The sequence below is a fragment of the Peromyscus eremicus genome, chromosome 6 (genome assembly GCF_949786415.1).
Source record: "Peromyscus eremicus chromosome 6, PerEre_H2_v1, whole genome shotgun sequence".
NCBI lineage: Eukaryota > Metazoa > Chordata > Mammalia > Rodentia > Cricetidae > Peromyscus > Peromyscus eremicus.
In genome coordinates, this window is record NC_081421.1 from 117,288,989 (window position 1) to 117,312,274 (window position 23,286).

The 23,286-nt window shown below is 40.1% G+C and overlaps 1 protein-coding gene across 3 annotated transcripts in view; it reads right to left on the reverse strand.

Annotated features, from left to right (window-relative positions):
* Positions 1-284: 284 nt before the first annotated feature.
* Positions 285-23,286, reverse strand: part of Prkacb (protein kinase cAMP-activated catalytic subunit beta) — a 92,157-nt gene continuing 69,155 nt past the window's right edge. For all 3 annotated transcript variants that reach the window (XM_059266423.1, XM_059266424.1, XM_059266422.1), the window contains exons 6-10: positions 22,289-22,415; positions 21,086-21,181; positions 17,906-18,028; positions 8,363-8,527; positions 285-3,459 (exon numbers count right to left, since the gene is read on the reverse strand). In XM_059266423.1, coding sequence (XP_059122406.1) covers positions 3,334-3,459; positions 8,363-8,527; positions 17,906-18,028; positions 21,086-21,181; positions 22,289-22,415 — 637 coding nt within the window. In that variant the 3' untranslated portion in view covers positions 285-3,333. The remainder of the gene's footprint in view (positions 3,460-8,362; positions 8,528-17,905; positions 18,029-21,085; positions 21,182-22,288; positions 22,416-23,286) is intronic.

Below are 23,286 nucleotides of genomic sequence, written 5' to 3' on the forward strand. Positions count from 1 at the left end.
GTTCACTGCATAATGAGAACAGGGCTCGCCGCACCAAACCCACAATGTATTTCCATTGTAGGAGGAATCTGAAGCATACGAGGAAGTGGAAACACTTCTTAGCAAGCCCAGTGTAATGGTGCAGGAAAGGTCTAATTTGAATAGAATAGTTGATATTCACCCTTTTAGTGCTGAGCTCTCCGCCCCAAATATCACCCCAACTACCCGAAAAGTAGGAATCTATACCATCAGCAGAAAAGAGGACTAGGATGAAGGGCTTTGGATGGAATTCAAGACTCAACAGCTTTTATTCTTTGACGATAACTTTAATTTTGCGGTTACTGATGAATTAAAAAACACATTTTCAGCATTTCCTAGCTATAGTAGTGCATAGGAAATTCCACTCTAAACAGAGAAGTAATTAATGAAATAACAACACACCTTACATCTTACACCGAAAGCTTACAGTTTACAAGGTGCTTTTACATACATTATTTCATTGGATTCTTACAACAAGCAGAAGGAAAGAAAAACAGTCAGTTGGGAAGGATAATCAATCATCTAGTCTCAGGCTTACAATGAGCAGGTTCTTCAGACCAAGGGGCAATCAGTACAGGAACATACCAAGAACAAGACAGCAATACCCATAAGCCACGGTATCTTTTTGGTAGGCTGACAGTTTGATATCAAGTGTATTTTTAGCATCAGTGGGGGAATAAGGAATGGGACAGACAAAGGTCTTATGATAGTCAAAGGATTTTCAGAACATTGTCAGAGGAAAGAGGAAGGACACACAGAAATGTATCACTGTACAGAAACTTACTTCAAAGTATGATGTCCCTTAAGAGTATTAGATAAAGAGGGAACCTTGACCTAACACAGGGAAGTGGAAGGGACCCCAGAAAATGCCTGTCCAGTTCTTCTGTCTGCAGTTGACATCACTCCAGTATGGTTTCACTGTCAATCCAGGGCTCCTTCCTACACAATGTTATTTCTTTATTTTCTGGGCAAAAACATCATTTCTTCTGTTTTGTGTAATATAATTTGAGGAAAATACTGGTTTTTGCCACTGACTTATTATTTCAAGTTTTAAAGAAAATCTTTTGGGCTACACTGTGGCTAAAAATGGGAATTTTAGGTATGTTAAAAATATTCCAATTTAGTGTACTTGATTAATCAGAAATAGACCCCTTTGACACATCCGACAGTTTGCTCATGTACTTCAAACAGACAGTAAAATGGAATGGCTGAGAAGCCCTCAGAAACCAATGTATGTCTAGGGGTCATCTACCTGGGTAGACTCTAGTTGGCTACTAATAATTTCATAGAAAAAAATATTTTTAGGATTCATAGAAATCTGTTCAATTTTTGAAAACTAAATTGTAATAATCAAATTGTCATTCCCCATGATTTATTGAAATAATTTTACAATAATATACAACAATGCTACCAGAGAATTTGTAGCATACATAAACCACAATGATTAGCATGTTCTTGGCTTTAAATGAAATACAAAAAAACTAAATAAAGTATTTTGTACAAATGATGCTTTTAATTTATTAACACGATGATATATATTTGTTACATAAAACTTGCTACAGCAGAGTATTTCAATTTTTCTTGCACATTTTAAATACAGGTGAACCGACTGAAATCATTTTTCTTTGTGGGACATTACCATGCAGCAACACTTGACAACCAAAGACATGCAGATAGGTGGAGAGGACATCTCAGTGGGACTGTTCAATGTCTTCAGGGCTTTCGTGAGGGGTGGGTGATATGAACAGGAGTGGTGGTGTCAATGACCTACCTGCACCAGTAAGGACGCAGATAGAGATTTTATATATATATACACATAGGGTCTGTTTGACTAAAACAATCGTACATGCTTGTAGATTGCTCAGGAAATGGCGTATTTTAAACCATTTGGGCGAGTTGATCATTTAAGGTAGGTCACTGATACAGAGAGAAAATGAGATGGGAAAATTAAAGCAATGAAAAATAGTAAAGAAAAATTAAGCCATTTATTCACAAAGGAACACTGAACTAAATGTGCAAGAGTGCTTGAAATTTCCTCATGATGGCAACATTGTGAAGTCAATTGGCAAAAAGTATAAAAAAATCAAGGAAACACAAATATTAAAACTGTATCTGCATGATCATATACTCTGTCTACAAAGAAAAAGAGGTTAGAAATTCTGATGTATCTAAAGATATCACACCTCAAAATGAAAATACAAATGTGGCAGTTTCTTAAGCTTTGTCTCCTTCCCCCAGTGCAGGGGATGAAAGTCCAAGTTACAACAGTGCCCTCCTCTCAACATCAGAACAGGAAGCAACAGCAGCTTCTGTAGTCTTACCTGTTAGGAACCAAAGCAAAGAGAAAACTTCACTTAAAGGGAGTGCCTCTAAGCTGGAAGCGGGATCAGCCTTTCGTTGACTTAGTATTTATCCAAATCCATGTTCCTTTTAGTTTGCAAGTTTCCCTGAAGAAACTGACAAGAGGACTATCTGAGCAATTTTACAATGTGTCACTTTATCAGTCATGCCTTCCTAAAATACTGGCTAAAACCCTCATGGAAGAGGGAAGGCTTAGAAACCTTCCAAGTCTTCTGACCCACAGAGATGTCGGTACCAAGGAAGATAGCCCAGCAAGGAGCCATGTCCCTCGCTTTTCCTGACAAATGAAGCATCTGCCTGGTCACTTAACTTCTCACGGAGAGAAGAATATTAAAAGGCAAAGGGAAATGAAGCCTCTGGTCCAGGAATCCAAACTGCTAGGCTAGCCACTCAGAATGTACTGCCACATCAGTGACTCCTGAAAAGTTATTATCTTCACTTATGCAAATTCCCTTGGTGATAAGACATTCCATCTTCAAAAATCATTAAGAGTTTTGGCAAAACAGAGTCCGAGCTACTCAAAATAAAAATAATTATTAGAGAGTTTATCTTCAAGCCACTGGTCAGCAAAAATAATCGCTCAAAACTATAAAAAGCAACACGTAGCTTTCCTTTTAAATATCACACAGCCATAACACTGCCATCTGAAACACCAAGAAAATAAATGGAGCACTGGTCAGAGAAGTTAATGGGAAGGATGTCGAGGGTGGAGAAAACAACCAACAGTGGGAAGTGGTGTACACCGTGTTACGTACGGCACAGACAATGCTTGCGGAGGAGCGGTGCCCGGTACACAGGTGGTCGCAGAGCGCACACGGATGACACAGTAAGACCTCACTCAGTTGCTGGAATGAAGGGACTTGGTGACTGCTTCACCAAGCAGGGCTCGGCTCCACTTTCCACCTCCACAGCGTGCAAAGACTGAGTGTGAGCGCGAGGCAATCTTCCTCCTCCCTAAAATTCACAAAATTCTTTTCCACATTTTTCTGTTATAGAGACACGGATTTCTTCTTCTTCATAGTCATCGAAGTTGCTGGTATCTCCAGAGCCTCTGAACTTTGGTATGAATGGAGCCTCAACCTATAATTGACATCAAGAGGAGAGAAGACAAAGAACAAGTCCTCAGAGACTTGCAAACACTAAGAACAATGAATCCCAGCATGCACTCACTCTGGCATCTTTAAATAAGTAAGTCCTCGATATGCAATACACTACAAGTTAGCTAGACTCTCACATTGTCATTTGAGAACTGCAACAAAATACTAACGAAGTTTCCAGCTTGATAATCAGCAATCAGTATCAAAACACTGGCTCGGAGCTTAGAAAATTACTTAGCATTTTATTTTATTTTTATCAATTTATTTCCAAAGCCATTACTATTTTTTTCAAATTCTTTTCTCCTGAGGTTAACTAATAAATTTTATGCATTTAAACTTTTCTTTTCTAATTCCCAAGTGTACTTAAAACCTCTGAATATCAAAAGTCCAAACTGAAATTATCTCATGGAATCACAGAACTGTCAAATTCCAAACATTTTCTTTATCTTGACTCTGAAAATAAAAAGTCTTTCCATATAATTTTAGTGTGCTTAATATGTGTGAGGAAAAGATCTGAAAATGATTGCTGCAATTTATATGGCAGCCAACCGATTTATAATCACACACAGTTGTTTCATCCCCCCAACCTCCACTTCAATACATTCTGCAAGAAAGGCATTCTCATTCCTATTTTAAATATTACACAACAGTGTTAGCCACATTTATATCACCAATGACTGAAGCAGGCACCACACTCTCTAGGGATCTTTTTTCTTCGTATAGCAGTTCTCTCATTAACTATTTTCCAGTATACCTCATCATTACATGTAGAGCTATTTATAAATTATTTCCATGCATGACTATATCAGTATACCATAGGTTACAGATAAGATATATACATGAAAATATAAAGATACTTGAAAAGAACAAGGTAAGAAGTAAGTATAAGTTGAGATTTCAATATTATCTTCTGTTCCCCAGTTGGTTGCCTGGCATGCTGTGCTTGGGACCACATTTTATCCTATACAGAACGAGCCAGGCAAGACAACTGCTTCATTCTAGCCAGATGGTGTTTAGAATCAGACCATCTCTAGAGATGGTTGTGTAGTCTGAGTTGTCCAGGCCGCTTCTTACACACACACACACACACACACACACACACATCATATATATATTTTGTTATTTTTTTCCTGCTGGGTGCATTTGGCTATCTCATTGCTCATAAACACTAGCCAGGGAACAAAAGGCCGTGAGCTATTTAAATTTACTCTCTTATTTCTGCACTGCTAAATGTGCAACCAGAAAGATACTGAAACCAATGTCTACACTAAGGTATTGATTATTCTTTGTGACTACTGCCGGTCCTTACCCCTGCTTCACTGATAAATGAGACTCAATACTGTCCATCAAAATAGTTCACAGGGTGACCTTAGTTAGCAGTTTACTATTTGGGGTGAATCAAGCCTTTTCTGAAATACTTGAAGTCTAGATGAACAGTAGCAGTAGCAATTCAGTTTTACCACGATTTTAGAAAGATTATTAATTCCTGTGTAACACAGATAGATTCAAACTATATCAGAAGTCCTTTTTTTTTTTTTTGGTTTTGTTTTTTCAAGACAGGGTTTCTCCATGTAGCCTTGGCTGTCGACCAAGCTGGCCATGAACTCAAGAGATCTGCCTGCCTCTGCTTCCCACCTACTGGGATTAAAGACATGCACCACCATGCCCAGCTTTATACATCAGAACTCATTAAAATATTAAGAAATCACAAACATATCACAGAAATAGACACTTAAGTATAACACTGACTAACAAAAAATATAATAATAAAGATGATAGAAATAGTAATAATAAACAGTAGGGATAATTTTACAGGAAAATGTCAATTTCTAAAAATGGCTAGAGAAAAGTAAAGAATTTTTTCTACTAAAATTTACCAGGGATAAATACAGATAATTCTGTATAAGAAAAGTTGCAACTATATTGGGCCAGAAAATAGTTGAATAAATACAGAAGAGTGTTATGTTCAGAAAGAGAGTCAAATGTATAATAGCTTAGCAATGATAAGGGGTACTTAACAAGGTTTACTCAAGGTCACTCACCAACACTAATGTAACAACGGCTAACGACCGTACAATAATAAACAGGAACTTAGATCTCTACGTGCTGGAAGGGAATAAGAGTCAAGCAGACTCTTAGGATGGTTCTGTGGAGTGCTAGTAAGTCACCCCAGTGGAATGTGGACTAAGTGGCAACTGTGACTAAGACTGAAGCTGGGAACTCCAGGGATGCAGTGAGGAAGGACATGGAAACAGTGTCAACAGAAGTCATGGCTGGGGTTGGGGCAGGAGGACTCCACGTTTGTTTGTTTACTCACCAGGTCCCTGAGGAGAGAAGGAGCCTGGACTACCTATCTAGTCTTTCTCAACACGCTGAGCTTCCCGTTGTATTCTCTACCTTAACCCACACTTTGAAGAGCAATAAAGCTTATGTTTACATAGTTGGAGCAATGTGCTCAAGATCGCACCGTAATGAATCGCACAGTTGATCTGACTCAGGCTCACGTCTACCTAGGTCCAGAGTTCAGGGCTCTTTCTCCACCCCAACCCCCCTCTTTCCCGTCTCTCCTTCCTGTTCAATCAGCCTTCCCTTCTCACAAAGGCTCAAAGCTGCAAGTTAAACAGGTGGTGTGCAAAATCCGAATGTTTTATGAAACAACGTGCTATTCAACACTGTGTACCTTCCTTTAATAATAACGTTAGAAGGAACTTTAGAGCCCATGTTATGACTCATACTTATACTCCTAGCACCTGGGAAGCCACAGCCAGAGCACACCCCCCTCCCTGCCCAGGTGTAAGGATAGACCTACAGAGTTCCAAACTCACTTGAGTTACAGAGTGAGACTCTATCTTAAACAAACACCACACAAAATCCAGAAAGAGAAGACAGATTTTAAAATGTTAACATGCTGAGATTTGAACCTGGTGAACCTGGGATCAAATTGAGAAGCTGTGTGGGAGCACTGATATCCTAGCCAGGCTAATTTGTTTATCAGTAAAACAAACAAACAAACAAACAAACAAACAAACAACCCCAAATCCCTAAAACCACGTATTCTCTTTTTCACAGGAAACCGTCAAACTGATGAGAATTTGTTTTATTAACCATAAAGAAGTGTCTATAAGAGGCACAAGCACATTTTAGGAGCTGGAGCGTCTATTTTCATCACCTGAGTCCTTATCTGTGACTGCACAACACTTGTGGAGCTGCGGCTGCCCGGAGCCACACCCGCTGAGCTCGGCTCTCGCTGAGCTGGGCGGCGGCTCTGAGCCGGGCACCCTGGGAGCCACAGCGGCTGTATCACGCTCTCACCCTGTCTCTCAGCCTTGCTATGCTTTCTGAGCCGACTCTCACAATTCTTTCATAGCTTTGTTTTTATAATCTTTTAATTTTAATGAATTAGAAAGACTGCTTTTAATATGAAATAGAGCATTAAATTCTCTTCCCTCAGGAAATGTGCTCTGTGGTTGTTCATCACGAAATGTGGCAAGCTTCGGAACCATCAGAAGCTGTGGTTTTTCTGGGGTTGGGAGGAGGGAGCTAAATATATACACTTCATGTGAGTTATTTTTAACTCAGTATTCAAGAGGGAAAGGAGAAAGTTAACAGAGCAAAATCTTTTCTTAAATTTCCCAATTTATTGCCACAGTGAAGCAATTACTATTAAGTAATATACTGTTGTTACTGGGGCAGCTCCCACTGATTTCCTGGGAACAGAGCTAGTCTCTGCTAAGTCCGCCATTGGTCAGCTAGAGATGTCCTCTCCTTCATCATGCACTGCACTACTGCTAAAGGTGAGCTACACTTGGCTTTACAACTGGTGTTCACGATGCCCCCATGTAGGCTCTCGGGCAAAGTTCTCTCTGGACTCCTTCGACATTTATTAGCACAGCAGGCTGATGTGCCGCTGACCCCTTTAACTCTGAGGTTTGAACTGGAGGAGAAAGGCCCACTTCACTAATCTCATCATACCCTCAGGACCCTGAAGAGTGCCTAGGGCCCGCACACGGACCCAGTCATATTTGGAGGAATGCTAAGTAAATCAATGATTCCTAAAAGACAGAATATAGTACTGTCAGATCATTTGTTTTGACTTTTCCCAAAGTATGAATTTAATCTCTCCTAATGAAGTTTTCAAGTGGACAAGGGATAGTTGCATCTGTAGAAAGTGCTCATTTAGGAATTCGGCTATATGCAGGCTACATGTGTCAGTGGCTCTTGCCAGAGACAGGCTATGAAACAAGGGAGATAAAGTTCTTGTACTCATGAAATAGTTTAAAATGGGAGTGAGCATATGAAGTAGCAAGGAAGGACATGCTTCAGAGAAAATCCCACAGTGAGGCAATCATTTAACTTCTGAGGAGTCATTGGAACATGCACGGCGAACCAACTGGGGAATGCGTGGGAGCTGAGAGGCAGGCAGGCAAGAGGACTCAATGTGTGAAAAGCTGGACCTTGGGAAAGAGGGAGAAAAGCTGCAACCCTGGTCCATGTCCACAGCAAGGCCAAATACAGATGAAAACATTCCCAGAATTTAAGCTGATTCAGTGTTCTGTCTGGCTATGGGCCGATCGATTTGGGAGTGTATTCATCTATACATTATCCTTTTAATGTGACTTTTTATCAGTTTTGAAATGCAAACCTGTAGATCATTGCCTAAAATCCAATTCCACAGTGTTGTCAAGAGTTAGCATGGACAGGGAAAATGTATGAGGGAAACCATAAACAGGTTTTCTCTTTTACGTAAGAGAAGACTCTCTGAGACAGATCCTGTGGAGGATAGGGTTAGACGGTAACCAGTTGTAACTGTGCTGAAGATGAGAGCTCCTCTGCTACATGATTTCAACCACAACTTTTGCAAAGCTTTGTAAAGAGCGGAGCCACACCTTCCTCTGGTAGATAGCAATCCAGTCGGTGGTGGCGAACCACTTGTGGGTCTTGATGTCACTCACGCCGTTCTTCAGGTTCCCGAAGCGCTTAGTCAGATCCACCTGCAGCAAGTTCCGTAGAAGGTCCTTGAGATCAGAACTGAAGTGGGATGGGAATCGGACCTGCACAAACACAGCAGGTGGTGAAGAACATTCCAAACTGCTGGACACCTCTGTTTTGATCTTATATAGGCTTTACTTAGGTTACAGATCATTATATCAACAAGAGAAGGTGGACGCGACCTCCAGACATTTTTCACGACATACCACAGTCTTAAAGGATGAATGCGATTTCAGTAAAGATCTAAACTCGGAGAGCCTTGCTTCAGTGGTGAACTCCCTTTAAGAACATAGAGCGGCCTCCAGAGACTGAACACTATCAGAAAGCTCAGCCATCTTCAGGAGAGAACCCTTTCTTTATGCCTCATTATAAACCTCCCAGAGAGATCAACTTAAACTTGTGATCTAAGTGGAACAAGTACCATATGAAAAATATCAGTAACTGCATTCTGAAAAGCAAGGCTGTAAACCTCACACTGCCTTTCGCAGCATGGGAATCCATTACATTTGTTAGAGAAAAACTTTAAAGCCGAATTCTGCTATTGAGAAATAACACAGAAATGCCAAGAGTAACTCAGGAGGTATTAACTATTAAATACTTAATGAAATATTAAAATGCAGATTTGGGGGGCTTCGGTATGTTGCTGCACCCACTTTACAGGCATGGGTGAGGCAACTGAGATGAATGATAACCAAATGGCTTGCTTAAGACTGCAGCGCGCAGAGGCGAGCTGAAGCTCCAAACAGACATTTGGATTTCAGCACAGCACACACCCTTCTCATTGTTCTCCACCACTCCCTGACTAACAGACCAAAAACGGTACTTAGAAGAGTCTAGATGGCTGACAGTTTAAGCTGAAAATTCTTCTGTAACTTCCATCTTTCCTACTAAAAACAACTACGACAAAATATGAGTATCTACTCTCTACTTAAAAACAGCAAGACAGCGATAAAGGGCTTAGGAAACACACAGGACCTTCTCAAAGGAAAATACCAAGGGAAAGGGGGCAGTCATGACAACAAATCAGAAATGCTGGTAAGGATGGCAAACAGAGACCTCTCACACACTGCTGCTGGGAATGTCAATTCGTCAGCCACTACAGAACCAATAGGGAGGTTCTGCAGCAACAAAATGCAAACTACTGTATAGCCCAGCTTTATCATCCCTGGTTATTTGACCAAACAGCTCAAGTCAAGACTTTATCACTGAGATCCGTGCACATCGTATATGCTGAGCACTAGCCATAACTGCCTAGGTATCCATCAACAGATGAATGGATAAGGAAAATGTGATCCATAAGCACCACTCAAAAATGTTTTCTCTCTGTGAATGCCATATTTTCATATAGGCACATAAACTACATATATGTATGTATATATATGAGATGAGAAAAATAAGCCTGAAGTTAAGAAGGACATTATGAGAAGACGTATGAGGGTGTGAATGTGGTTAAAGAACATGACACCTGTCTTCATCACTTTGTACAATAAATATTTGCCATTAAAAATGAAGGACATTTGCTCCCTGTGGTTTCAGTGGATCAGGCTTTTCCTGTGGTGAATCTATGACTTATTTCAAGTGGCTCTGACTTGGCTTAGATTGGAATTTTCATAACATGTATGGTGGTAATGTGCCAGTGGTCCTATCCATGATGCTTACAATTGCAGACAGTAATGTAATGCACATAAATTACTTCCTGAATTCAGGTAATGTGCAGTATAATGCATGAACAAATAAGCACCCAAATAAAGCAGTTCTTTATTCTGCAATTCAAACAGAGCGACAGTTCTGATTAGTCAATATGGGCAAATGAGTGTGTGTGTTTAAATTTCTTAACAGTGACTCTCAAATGGGCAGTGGTGGTAGTTTGAGAAACTGAGCCATATTTAATTGGGAACTTTCCGCATTATAGATGTACCCCCACTGCCACATCACATCCTCTTCTCCAAAGATGTTGACAGGTAGCCCACATCTTCTATGGTCCATGCTAATAGTGGCACAATAACCTGGATTCAACAACAGTTTCTATGAAGGGAAGAATGCCTAATTTTTCCTTCAAAATTGTATCAAGAAGAGAATTATTTTGTCATTATTATTAGTTCAAAACACTTCAGAAAGTAAAATCCCACATTCGGAATACGGGAGCTGGTGAACTCCAGTGAGGCCACAGTGAGGCCCTGGGACTATTGGGGAAATAACTCAGTCCTCTGACGTGCATATTTATGAGCTTTCTGCCAGTCTGCAATAGGGTGGTAACACTGGAGGAGTTGTAGGAAGGCAGATGTTGAAGTGAGGAGGTCTAAATCCACCAGTCCATCACGGTAAGATGAGGTTACTGATAACCAGTGTGGTTGGCCTGGAAAAGACATCTAGAATGTGACATATGCCTCCTTAACATTTTCCTTAATTTCCTGTGATTCTTTTCCAACCTTGAGACCATGTTAATTATGAGTTTCCTAATCGTATATTGCTCAGGTGGGATCTGTTTCTTGAATGAACTACAGATTTGTAGAACAAGCTCACAGTAGCTGATGAGCATCAGAATTGTCTGCAATGTTAAAATACACAGAATTATTTAGTGCCTGTAGGGTGGGTGGGGCACTAAAGAAAGAAACCACATCATTTGGGCAGAGATTACAATTGATAAGCCGTCTCCAACAGGTAGACCCGGCCTGACCATGGGCACTGACCTTAATAAATGCATGAATTTGAATCCACTCTTGATGAAAATCTACTATGTGTTATGCACTAATGTGCTCGGGACATACAGAAAACAAAGTAGGACAAAGACCTGCCTTCATGGAACTTCTATTCTGAGAAAGACAGATGATAAATAATGAGAAAAACTAGAGGGACCTTCTAAAAATGTGACATCGCTCCTCACAAAACAACATTGTGAGATCTTTGATTTTTACTCTGATGAATATGGGGAATCAATGAAAAGCTTTTACTTTATAAAAAAAAAAAAAACAACTTTTTGTTTTTGGTTCTGGAGATTGAACCCAGGGCCTCAAGCATGCTGAGCCTGAGTGTAGCCACTGACGTGCAAGGTGTTATAGGAGTGGCAGGATGGCTTGTTCATGGACCACTCTAGTGACTCGGGTAAGACGAGAGGACTAGCAGTGGAGATGGTGAGGGGCAGAACCAGAGGCAGAGCCAAAATGGCTTCCTGTGTAATGGATGTGGGATCAGGAGTTAAAAACGCTGTCACGCTACTTATTTTATACTCTCAACCCCTGATCCCAAAGGCATTTTCTTGCAATGTTGTCCAGACTGGACTCAAGCTCCTTGGGGCCAGTGATCATCTTGCCTCAATCTCTTGTGCCTTGAGGATGACAGACAGCTACCACCACATCTGGTTAAATCTCCTCAGCAGAAATAATTTCCAACTTTCAACCTCAACTTGAATTATACACATATTCTGTGACCTATGGAAAACCCTTCTACCTTTTTCAATCTCAATTTATCCAATTGTAATTTGAGGGAAGATATTTTATTCGACAGTATGAAAATTTACACAATATTTATGAAAATGTTATGGCTTTTATTTTATTATGCCTAACAGTAATGCATTTACCATCTTTTCAGCCTATTAGAATACCACTTGAATGTTCTGAGGCTGAAAAAATTTAAATCAAGGAAGGCGCTTGGAAGATAGTCCATAATCTATGTTTCCAAAATATCCAAATATAGTCTATATTGAAATTTTAATAGAATGGATGACTCTAGCCTTGTTTTATAGGAGCAGCACTGTACATACAAATGATATCCTCAATGGCTTTATCAAATTATATAACATATGAAACTCAGTCTGAGCTGATCAGAGGGATACACTACTCTGCTATCAGCACCAGTTACAGGCTCGTGCATTTCAATTTTGGAATAACTATTATTTTCTACATATTTTAATGTATACAACTATTTCTCAAAAGTAAAGTTACATTCAAAAAGTAAATCAATGCATGTTGTTATGGTATCCATTATTTAAATTCACTAACTGGTTCTATTGACCCCCTCCCTCATTTAGCAATAAAATAAGACTGAATCAAATTTGTCTTCACCAAGCTTAATTACAGAAGTTTTAAAATTGATTTCTGGCTGATGGAGGGAGAGTCTTGCTAATATTCTGCAGTTACTGTCATGGGGGAAAGATTATGTACCTAGTAACAACTTTTATGCACCGGAATAAACTTACTAGGTTTAAATGACTCAAAAAAGAATTTGCATGCTGCATCAATTGGTACTCTATTAACTTCTGGTCACAGCATATTGGAATACATTTCAAGAAACCATGTTTCTAAATGAAATATTGCAATTTCAGTAAAGCATTTATCTAGCAAAAACTATACATTAATTACATTTTCTAAAGATAACCCATTTTCATTCACTAGGCTTTCTTTCTACAGATGTGTCAACATTCACACTAGTCCTCAGGGGAACACCCATCACCCTGCATTCCATAAGTGAAGAGAGCTGGGGCATTAACATATATTTATAAGGACAGTCTCTAAGGGGACTATGACACGTGCAGATGGGTGCAGAGGACGACATTCACTCTCTTCTCAGCACTGTCGGAATCCGCCGCTCCCCAGGCCAGTAAGACTATCTGGAAGCAGGTGTCGATAGGATTATTCAATCACCAGGACAAAATGTTAAAAATGGCCCTGGGTTTTATGAAAATAGCACAACTGCTTTTGTATTTCATGAACATGACACTTAGGGGCCTGGGGATACAGCTCAGTTAGCCACGTGCTTGTCTAGAATGCAGGAAGCCCTAGGTTTTGTCCTAGCACCACAGCATAAAACTGGTCTTCCTGGTACAAGCCCTTGGGAGGTGGAGAGAGGAGGATTAGAAGTTCAAAGTCTTGTTTGGCTATACAGGGAGCTGGAGGCCAGCTTCAAAACATGAGGCCCTAGTAAAAGAAGATAACATCTGAATACTTTTAGGTCAATTTAACGATAGCCAAAGCTAGGCAGAAAATGACATTTACGTTTCCTAAAAAAGCAGTCACAAAGATACCTTAAAAAATGTAGCAGTGTATTTGCGTATGTGTTTATTGTTTAGGATACAGACATATGTAGAAAAGACAGCATAGTAGGCCTGACATCTCCAGCCTTACAGACAGCTGCCTCCAAGTTCCGTGTCTGTCAGAGATCTGGGACCTTGAGTGGGGCCAGTTCCTGACACTGTAAGAAACTTTCCCTGAACAAGTGCGGTTCACTGTGCACAGATCTACTATAGATAACATAATCTGAATGTGTGCTTTCATTCTGAGAGTCCAGTCCTTTGCTGCATGGTAAGGAGAGGGTGTGTGAGTGATGAGCTGCCAATAAAAACGCTGGATACTGAGTCTCTCATGGCTGCCACTGACATGTGACATTCTCCACATGTGTGTTTAGTAAGCTGATGCTGGAGTAGTTAAATGTGTCCCTGTGGCTCTCTAGAGAGGCTCCTGAAGATCTGTGCCTGATCTCCTCTGGACTTGCCTGGACTGCCTTTTCCCTGTGCTCACCTGGCTCTGTATCCTTTGGCTGTAACAAATCCAAGTCCAACTACCAGTGTAGACTGGGCTTTCTGAGTCCTTCCAGAGTCCCCAAACCTGGAGACAGACTTTGGGATCCTTACCCAGAAGGGAATTGACCTTTGGGCTCCTAATCAATTACCCTTCATGTAAATGCTGATTTCTCTTTAGCAAATTAGTGAACTCTCTGATCAGTGTCTAGTGAGGTTCATGTCTTAATATTTCCTGCAGTATCCTCCTGTTGTTCACTGAGAGCAGAATAATATTTATATTATATATAGTGAAGCTAAGACTTTTTTCAAATTATTTAAGTCAAAGACTCTAAAATTATGTTTTCTGTAACAGCTGTTACTTGATTACTCTGTCTTCACATACCATTTTTTCAACACAATATTGATTTTTATATTCCCTTGGGTAAGTAACAGAGCAAGCTCAAGTTGCTGTGGAAACCATACCTGATTCTTATTATAGACTCCTGGCACTCAGCTATGAAATGCAAAGACTATATACAGAAACACAGTGCATGCAGTGCTAGGGTGGGGCACAGCACTGCAGGGCTGTAAATCCTTTCTGTCAACTGCATTTCCAAACCCCAACCTTAATAGTCATGAATAATCTGACATTTCAATGCCACCTCCTCTGTTCAAAAGCTAAATATGTGCAGAAGAGAATCTAAAAGCTGACTGATCATGTTTATGTGCATTGAAAAATACCAGTTTGGGTTAAAATATTATAGTAGAGAAATTACTTAATAGTTTCATGTTCAAATGTAAGCATTTAAGTGAATTAATCACATAATAACTTTTGTTTTAACTTTGACATTGCACCTATTTTATAACATGGTTTCAGAACAGAATCAACACGAGATATTAGTGCATTATGTAATATGCTTTTGAAAAGATCAGACAAAGCTATTCCTTTTTGTTTCTTTTTGTTGTTAAGATGGTCCCATGTAGCCCAGTTTGGTCCTGAACTCATGAACCTCTTGCCTCTACCTCCCAAGTGCTAAGCATATAGGGATGTACCATCTCTCCCGGAAGGAAAAAAAAAAAACCTTGAATGAAAAAAAATTGAAAACTACAAATACAGACTCCCCAAATATAAGACTAAAATTGGGTTTTAATGACATGAACTATTAAAACATTAAAAGCTAGTTAACTTCCAATTTGGCTCTATCCACTAACGAAGACAGGAACAGTCTCGCAGTAAGGACAGAGACCCCTTCTGTCTGGATCCGAATGCTGAAACAATTTTATGGAGGAATTGGTGAATGTGACTTGTATTTCACAAAACACAGATTCTGGCACTTCTCAGCACTGTTAGAATCAGTGATGACACAGTGGCAACTTTCCATGTCATGAATTTTGCTTTCAATGGCTAAAGGGTAGAAACCTATCCAATACGGAGAGAGCATCTGACACCTTCAGCTAAATACAAAAGCACCAAACAGCTGTTGTATTTCCGAATAAATGATGAAAATCATTTCCATCATGATGTGACAGGTTAGCTTTTTAAAAGTGTGATTACATTTTAAATGGTTATAGTTTTAGAACATATTCAGTTATTGGATACAAAATATGAAAATTTGAAATGAAGTGAAAAAATTCACAAGCAGCTGAAAAAATGTTGCCTAAGGGAGACTGTCAAGCTGAGGTCAACTGACACCAGGAGAGACGCCCTCATTTTAACTAAGGCAGCTGTTCCAGGTAAACACAAATTTAGTTTACACAGCATCTCTGTCATAATTGGGTTTCCTTTATGAAGAAGTATAAAAGCAGCACAGTAAAGGTTCAGGAACTTTCTAATTAGCTCTAGTTAGATTATCTGAAACACTCCTTTAACATCTACATTTTGTCCAGCCTACGTCTCTACTCTGCATTAATAAAACACTCCCCCCTTTGGCTTTAATGTGTTTCCATTTTCTTATCAGGCCTCACATGACCCCTGGTTCTTAGTTTCCTCTGAAATTTAAGTATTCATTTCTCACATTCTTTCTTTTTAAAGAATTATTATTTTTGTGCATATGTGTGTGTGTGCCTGCACGAGCTTCTGCCCTGTGTGAGCAGAAGCCTGTGGAGGCCAGAAGAGGGCATCAGATCCCCCCCAGAACTTGAGTTCCCAGAGGCTGTGAGCTGCTGTGTGGATGCTGAGAACCAAACCCTGGACCTCAGCAAGAGCAGCCCCACATTGTTAAAAACAAAAGCACTCCCTTCTCTACTAATTTTTTTCTTGCCATGTTTTATTTTGTGCACATCAAAAGTTCTTTTTCAAAGTCTCCTAGAGAAAACAATTACAAAGGTAAGGAACCTGAAGTATAGCCTTCCACATGTAGCGAGACCAGCAAAGAGTTTCCTCACAGGAATAAATACTGCATTCCATCCCCTGTATTGCCTTCACCAGTGTCCACCCCTGAACATCACACTCAGTTAATTTACCTGCAAGAGGCATTTGCTTTACACCTGTGACAAAGTTAGGATTAATGTCTATGGCTAGCCCCTTAATTTGTGAATACTAATCTAATATCAAAACCTCTCCAGAAAATGTAATAAAATACAAGGGAAAAAAAATCTCATGACCCCTGTAGATGGCACACACACTGTGAGATTTGGAGGCAGGAACCCTCAATGGTTGGATAAACAGTTACTTGTAAGTGTCTTTCCCAGCAACCTCACTGTGGAGCATCTACAATTTAAATCTGAGTCCTAGCATAAAGGCTAAATTATTATGTTATTGGATATTCATGGTACCTTATGAATATTTAACACTATAAAATTTAAATTCATGGATGCTGAACTCAGCTTAACAAAAATCCAGAGTATGAATCTGGTTGAGGTAGAAATAAATGGAGAACTTCACTTCTAGCTCCTTCTAGTCTATAGGCGGTTAGACTTATCTCTACCTAAGAAGGTCATAATGTACAACAACCAAAAACGTAAGTGCATCCTTCTCAAGACAATGTTACTTAAAGCCAACAGTCCATTCCATGGTCCATTCTTCACAAAAACAGAAGGACAAGGTAAAGGACGTGGTATAAGCAATATGAGCAAGAAGGGCAAGGCCCCTTCCTTACACACTGCCATTGCAATGCACAGAAAGCCGCCTCCTGTGAATGTTTAACGATTAATAGCAAGTTATATGTGGGGAGGGGCGCATGGGTGCTGCTTGGGGGGCAAACTGCAGGAGCTGACATTCTCCTTTCTCTTGGCGTCCCAGGCTTAGCGAAGACACCTTTCCCTGCCGAGCTATCTCTTTAGCTCCCAAAGTTCAAGAGCTGCGCTTTTCTTCTCTACTGAGATCGACAGTTGCAGTTTCAGGAAAGCTCTCAAGCATGAGCTAAGGTGAGAGTGACTGACTAAGCAAGACACTTGGAAAAAAAACTGGAGACTGAAAATGCAAAGGTAGAGTTTATGGAGTAATTTACTACAGTGGAACATGCTCAGTCCACTCATGGTCAAGGATAATTGTTATTTCCTATTTGCTAAAAGTCTCAATTATAATCACATTAAGCATAAGCAATTCTGTTAAAATCAATTCTGTGAATTCTTGGAAAAGGCCATCCATTTTATTTTTACTTCTAATTTTGATGGAATTCAAATAAGAAGTCTGTTTTTCGAATAGTTACATAAAACCAGTCCCGAAAACTGCTTTCCAAGTACTAATCCACAGGAGATCACAATTCTGATTTACAGAAATATCACACTGTTTTTTTAATCAACAAAACCAACATTCTGAAAATGGAAGCTGCCGTATATTACCCTGTTGATGTGTTTGTAGAGTAGCTCATCATCTAGAGCAGCAGTACTGAGTATTTCTACTCCCCCGGTTTAGGGTCATACAACATGCTATGGTTCTAGTCTGACACCTTTAAACTACACACAGATGATGAGGAAGAATGGAAGAATTAGACCTACCACTTACCTTTCCAGAAACGATCTTCTCATAAATCTGAATTGGTTGGTCTGCAAAGAATGGGGGGTAGCCAGCAGCCATCTCATAGATCAGCACTCCCAAGGCCCACCAGTCCACCGCCTTATTATAGCCCTGAAACAAAGCAGCAGCAGGGCTAATCACCACATAAGTTACCACATAAGGAGACAAGTACTTTCCAAATGATCGGGAAATGTATGAACATGATTGCAGCAGTTGTTAGCAGCTGTGAAAAATGGATATCAGAAATGAACAAAACCTACCAGGACAGGTTTAATTAAATGAAGCAAACAATTTCCAGATACTAGAGTCTAATATTGGGAAGGACTATTAAATTTTATTCCTAAAATCACTGAGAATAACACTGACAGTGAAACCTCTTCTGTTCCAGTGGGAGACGTTTGCTGCATTTCAACAGCAGAAAGGGAAGTAGACCAGATTACCCCTGGAGACCATCCTAGGCCAGGACCTATGCATTAGGTTTGTAATAGCAGAGTAGAAAGATGAACAATTCTAAGACACACTTGGATTATGGGAACAATAAATGATGAAGCTGACTTCAGAGCAGCCTGTATTCTTGGATCTGGAAAGGTGAAAATACTTGAGATAATCATGTCTACTTCAGTATCTTTTGAAAACTTAACATTTCGATGCCCTCTAATCAGTATTAACATTCAAGTATATGTGAAGTTTGCTCTTTGTGTGTCTGTGTCTCCTCTCCTGAAGGCACAGGAAGGAAAACACATGCAGAGGGTTTTGTAAGCAGCATATCAAAAGAAAAGGCTTGTTTAAGAGTACATCGTAAGCCAAATACAACTCAAAGATTCTGATCTATTTCATCTGGTATTTTTTATATTAAGCAGAACACTTTGTAAGAGGATACCTATTGATAATGTCTGCATCAATACATTTATATAAAGTTTGCTATCAGTCATGGTCTGCATCAACTAAAGATTATGTGGGGAAAAACAACAAGCCCACGTTCCATCATTTTGTCAAGGAGCTAGCTTTACAAATCATTAAGCTTTCTAATCATCAGGTAAAGCACATCAGGTAAAATATAATACAATACAACAGGGAGACTTCCTTCTTTCCTCTGATTATATATTTGAAAGGAGATCTGTTATAAGCGGGACGACACCTTCCTAACAGGAATGGGATCAACTGTTCACTTTCACTTCTGTTTTACATTCTGTGGAGTGTTTACAGTAAACACATCCCTCAGCTACAAGGTAACACTCTTGGGACAGAGAATTTAAAAATCATTAAGTAAAACACTATACATAGATAACAGGCAAGGATATATACTTGAAATTTAACTTATATACATATACAAAGAAATACTAGGAGGTAATTACATATTTAAAAATATAACTCATAATCAAATAAAACAATGAGATATCATTTATTGTCTTTTAAATTAGCAAATATTCTTAAGTCCTGGAAAGAATGTGGTAAAACAGGTACTACCACATACTACTCCTGGTAAGTGTATAAAATGCTGCAATCTTTTCAGAAAGCAACTTGGAAAAGTCTATCAAGAGGCTTAAACACATTCATACCCTCTGACTCAGCAATTCCTCTTCTGAAAATACAGAACTCTACTATATACAAAATCTCAGAAAACTCGGCAAACAACCAAACAAGTGTGTAAATAGTCAACAACAGAAGAGTGACTACTTTATGGTACATTTGCATACATGCCTATGTGTGTTAGTGTAAAAAATCCATATATAAACTATACATTCACCATGATTTCAACTAGGACACATGCTTAGAAAAACATACAAAACGCCTTTCCTTAAAGACTGCCTTGGAGGTGGTAGGATTACAGGATTTTGGTGTTTCTTCATTTTCCTATAATCTCCAAATTTTGTGCAACGAGCATTTCACAGTTTACTATGTCACCGGTATAAGTTCTCACACTTATTTTGTGGTCGTATTATTTGTGAGTGCATGAAAGGGAGAGATGTGTAAAGTTACCAGCAACAACATTTAATTTTTCAAGATGAATTAGACTGTGGGAGACTAAGAGGCAAACTTCAGAACGAGAGCCAGGAGGCTGTTCTTAATTCTTCACTTGACTTCATGTCGCCTCTGCTGTCCTTTGGGCCTGGGCCACTCTCTCCTCACCTGCTCCTTTCTGGGCCCAGTCTTTCTGGGTTCAGTCTTTCTGGGTTCAGTCTTTCTGGGCCCAGTCTTTCTGGGTTCAGTCTTTCTGGGTTCAGTCTTTCTGGGCCCAGTCTTTCTGGGTTCAGTCTTTCTGGGTTCAGTCTTTCTGGGTTCAGTCTTTCTGGGCCCAGTCTTTCTGGGTTCAGTCTTTCTGGGCCCAGTCTTTCTGGGTTCAGTCTTTCTGGGTCCAGTCTTTCTGGGCCCAGTCTTTCTGGGCTCAGTCTTTCTGGGCTCAGTCTTTCTGGGTTCAGTCTTTCTGGGTTCAGTCTTTCTGGGCCCAGTCTTTCTGGGTTCAGTCTTTCTGGGCTCCGTCTTTCTGGGTTCAGTCTTTCTGGGCCCAGTCTTTCTGGGTTCAGTCTTTCTGGGTCCAGTCTTTCTGGGCCCAGTCTTTCTGGGCTCAGTCTTTCTGGGCTCAGTCTTTCTGGGTTCAGTCTTTCTGGGTTCAGTCTTTCTGGGCCCAGTCTTTTCACACTTTCTTCATGCAGAGAAGAAAGGGAAAAATGGAAACATTCCTTTAAGTGTGGCTACATTTGTTACGTTAAATGTAAATGTACTATCCCCACAGTCTGCCACTTGGAAAGTAGACCAGGCTTCAGCAGGGCTAGCAGGGTTTAACCGCTGTATCACCACTATTAAACTAAAATTAGAGACAGCATTCCCTTCACTTACGTGGTGAGGTGAAATGAAGAGCTGACAGCTGACCTGTCTTGGAGGAACCCGGAAAAAGCCTTCTGCACTGGCCTGCTAGGGAAGGGTCCTAACTGGGGGCTTCAAAACTAGAGTCTGAAGGTTAGGTCATTCCTCTGCTTCTCTAGGACCCAGAGTCAAAACTAACACAAATTAGAAGTCTATGATAAGCTCTAGATGGACTGCTGTCTAGGAATCACGCACTGGTAGACTTGAATTTGTAACGTAAAAGACCTCCAGCTCCTGCCAAGGAATTGTTTTATCAGAAGTGAACGGAGCTCTGCCTCAGTGTATGCCAACAGCACCCAGTACCTTGCTGAGGATGATCTCTGGGGCCAGGTACTCTGGGGTGCCACACAATGTCCAAGTCCTGCCCTTGACTCTTTTGGCGAACCCGAAGTCTGTGACCTATAACAGGAAACAGAATCATGTAAAGTGATCACTGGACAGAGAAGAGAGGACCTATACTGAAATTCAAAGTTAAAATTTCAGAATTAAAATAAATACCATGAAAAAAGAGTCAATGTGATTGACAGTAACTCATGAAGGCGACTATTTAGTGAATGAAGAAGATCAGAGCAGTGAAGCTAGAAACCCTTCTCAAAACAAATAAACAAATCTAGGGTGACAGGTCCTAGATGTATGTAATTTAAAATTGAAAATGAAGGGTAAAAGCAACAGTTTTACTACAAAGTAAGCGCTGATGAAAATATCCCTCAAGTCCAACGTGTTTCCGGCCGTGGGCCGGTGCTATTGAAAGAACTGGAGGAGACACAGCCACCAACTGCATTCTGCAGTTAGGTCTCATCCTGCAACAGATGTGAGTGGTAAAAGGGCCTGGACTCGGAACTCAACTGTCTGGGTTAAAATTCTAATTCTTCCATTTCCGGCTGTGTACCTGGCCATGACTGAGTCTTATTAGCTTTAGAATCATGACAACAAGAGTATTTATAATTCACAGGGTAGTATTAAAAGAGGCAATACAGGTTGTGTATCCCTTATCCACAATGCTTGGAGCCAAAAGGGTTTGCGTTTTTCCAGGTTTTTTAATATTTCCAAATGTCCAGTGAGGTGCTGGTGAGAGTCCAGACACAAACTTCATCTTCTGAGCACCTCACAGTCCCCGCCGGAAGGGCTCCAAACCCTGTCTTCAGTGCACGTGCAGTCACCTGAGGAGGGTTTCACACCGCAGTCTTCTTTGTTCGGATTTTCTGACTGAGCTGCTCAACCTGTCTGTACATACGGGCTTCCTGGCGTGCATTACTAACCCCACGCTTAGCTATGACTGTTTCTTTCTGCAGGACTCTGATTTTAGGAGATATAAACAGGCTCCTCCATGACGTGATCATTACTTCTCCACAGCGGCAGAATTATGAATACTTTAAGCATTTTAGATAGAGATTACTTTTTCCCTTGAACAACAAAAAAATATCAAACATTGACAATTGAGGCAAAATGTATGAGGCTGTTCCCAGTGCTTCCCAAATACGCACATGCAATCTACTCAAATCCTACCTGGATGTAACCCTGGTGGTCAATTAGGAGATTTTCAGGCTTGAGATCTCTGTAGATGAGGTCAAGGGAGTGGAGGTACTCAAACGTTAGCACAATCTGAGCTGCATAGAAACGAGCATGGGGTTCACTGGAAAAGAGAAAAACCATGGCTTTCTGTAAAACAGTAATGAATGCTCACTAAATGCTACCAATGCTAGTAGATTGTACGCTAAATGCGAATGGTGTGGAGGCATTTGGGGCAAGGTGTTTTTCACTCAAATGTTGGTGAAGAACTGACTCATCATTTTACAAATATCTATGCCTTCAAATAACATTGCTGTACATTTACAGACATATTTCCTTTATATAATTGTAAATACAGGATACACTCAGATCTTCCTTCATACTGAGGAAAATATAACCTTAGAATGGTCATCTTATTGCAAATCATCACTGCCCACATGGAGTTGGTGATGCCATTATAATTACAGCTGGCCTGAGAGGGATGGAAAAGCAAATGTGCCCACTCCACAGTCTGTAAGAGCCACCACTACAGTTACCAGCTCATAGGCTTCATTTACTTTCTCAGACATTTCAAGGGCCTAAAGAATTTCATTATAGCCAGGTGGTGGTGGCGCAGGCCTTTAATTCCAGCACTCAGGAGGCAGAGCCAGGTGGATGTCTGTGAGTTCGAGGCCAGCCTGGTCTACAGAGTGAGATCCAGGACAGGCACCAAAACTACACAGAGAAACCCTGTCTCAAAAAAAAGAAACCAAAACCAAAAACAAACAAACAAACAAAAAGAATTTCATTATATAGAATCTCTTAATTGTATTCATCTGAAGAGGAAAATTGTTTCACCTATTCTGAAGTAGTTCCTGCTACAAAAATGGCTGACATACACTCACCAGAGAAAAGGCATAATACAAAGTACAGATTAAGAGGAGCACACACAATCACATCTAGAAATCCACAGGCCATCTTGTCAAGTGAATTTCCAAATTTTGTACTAGATATGT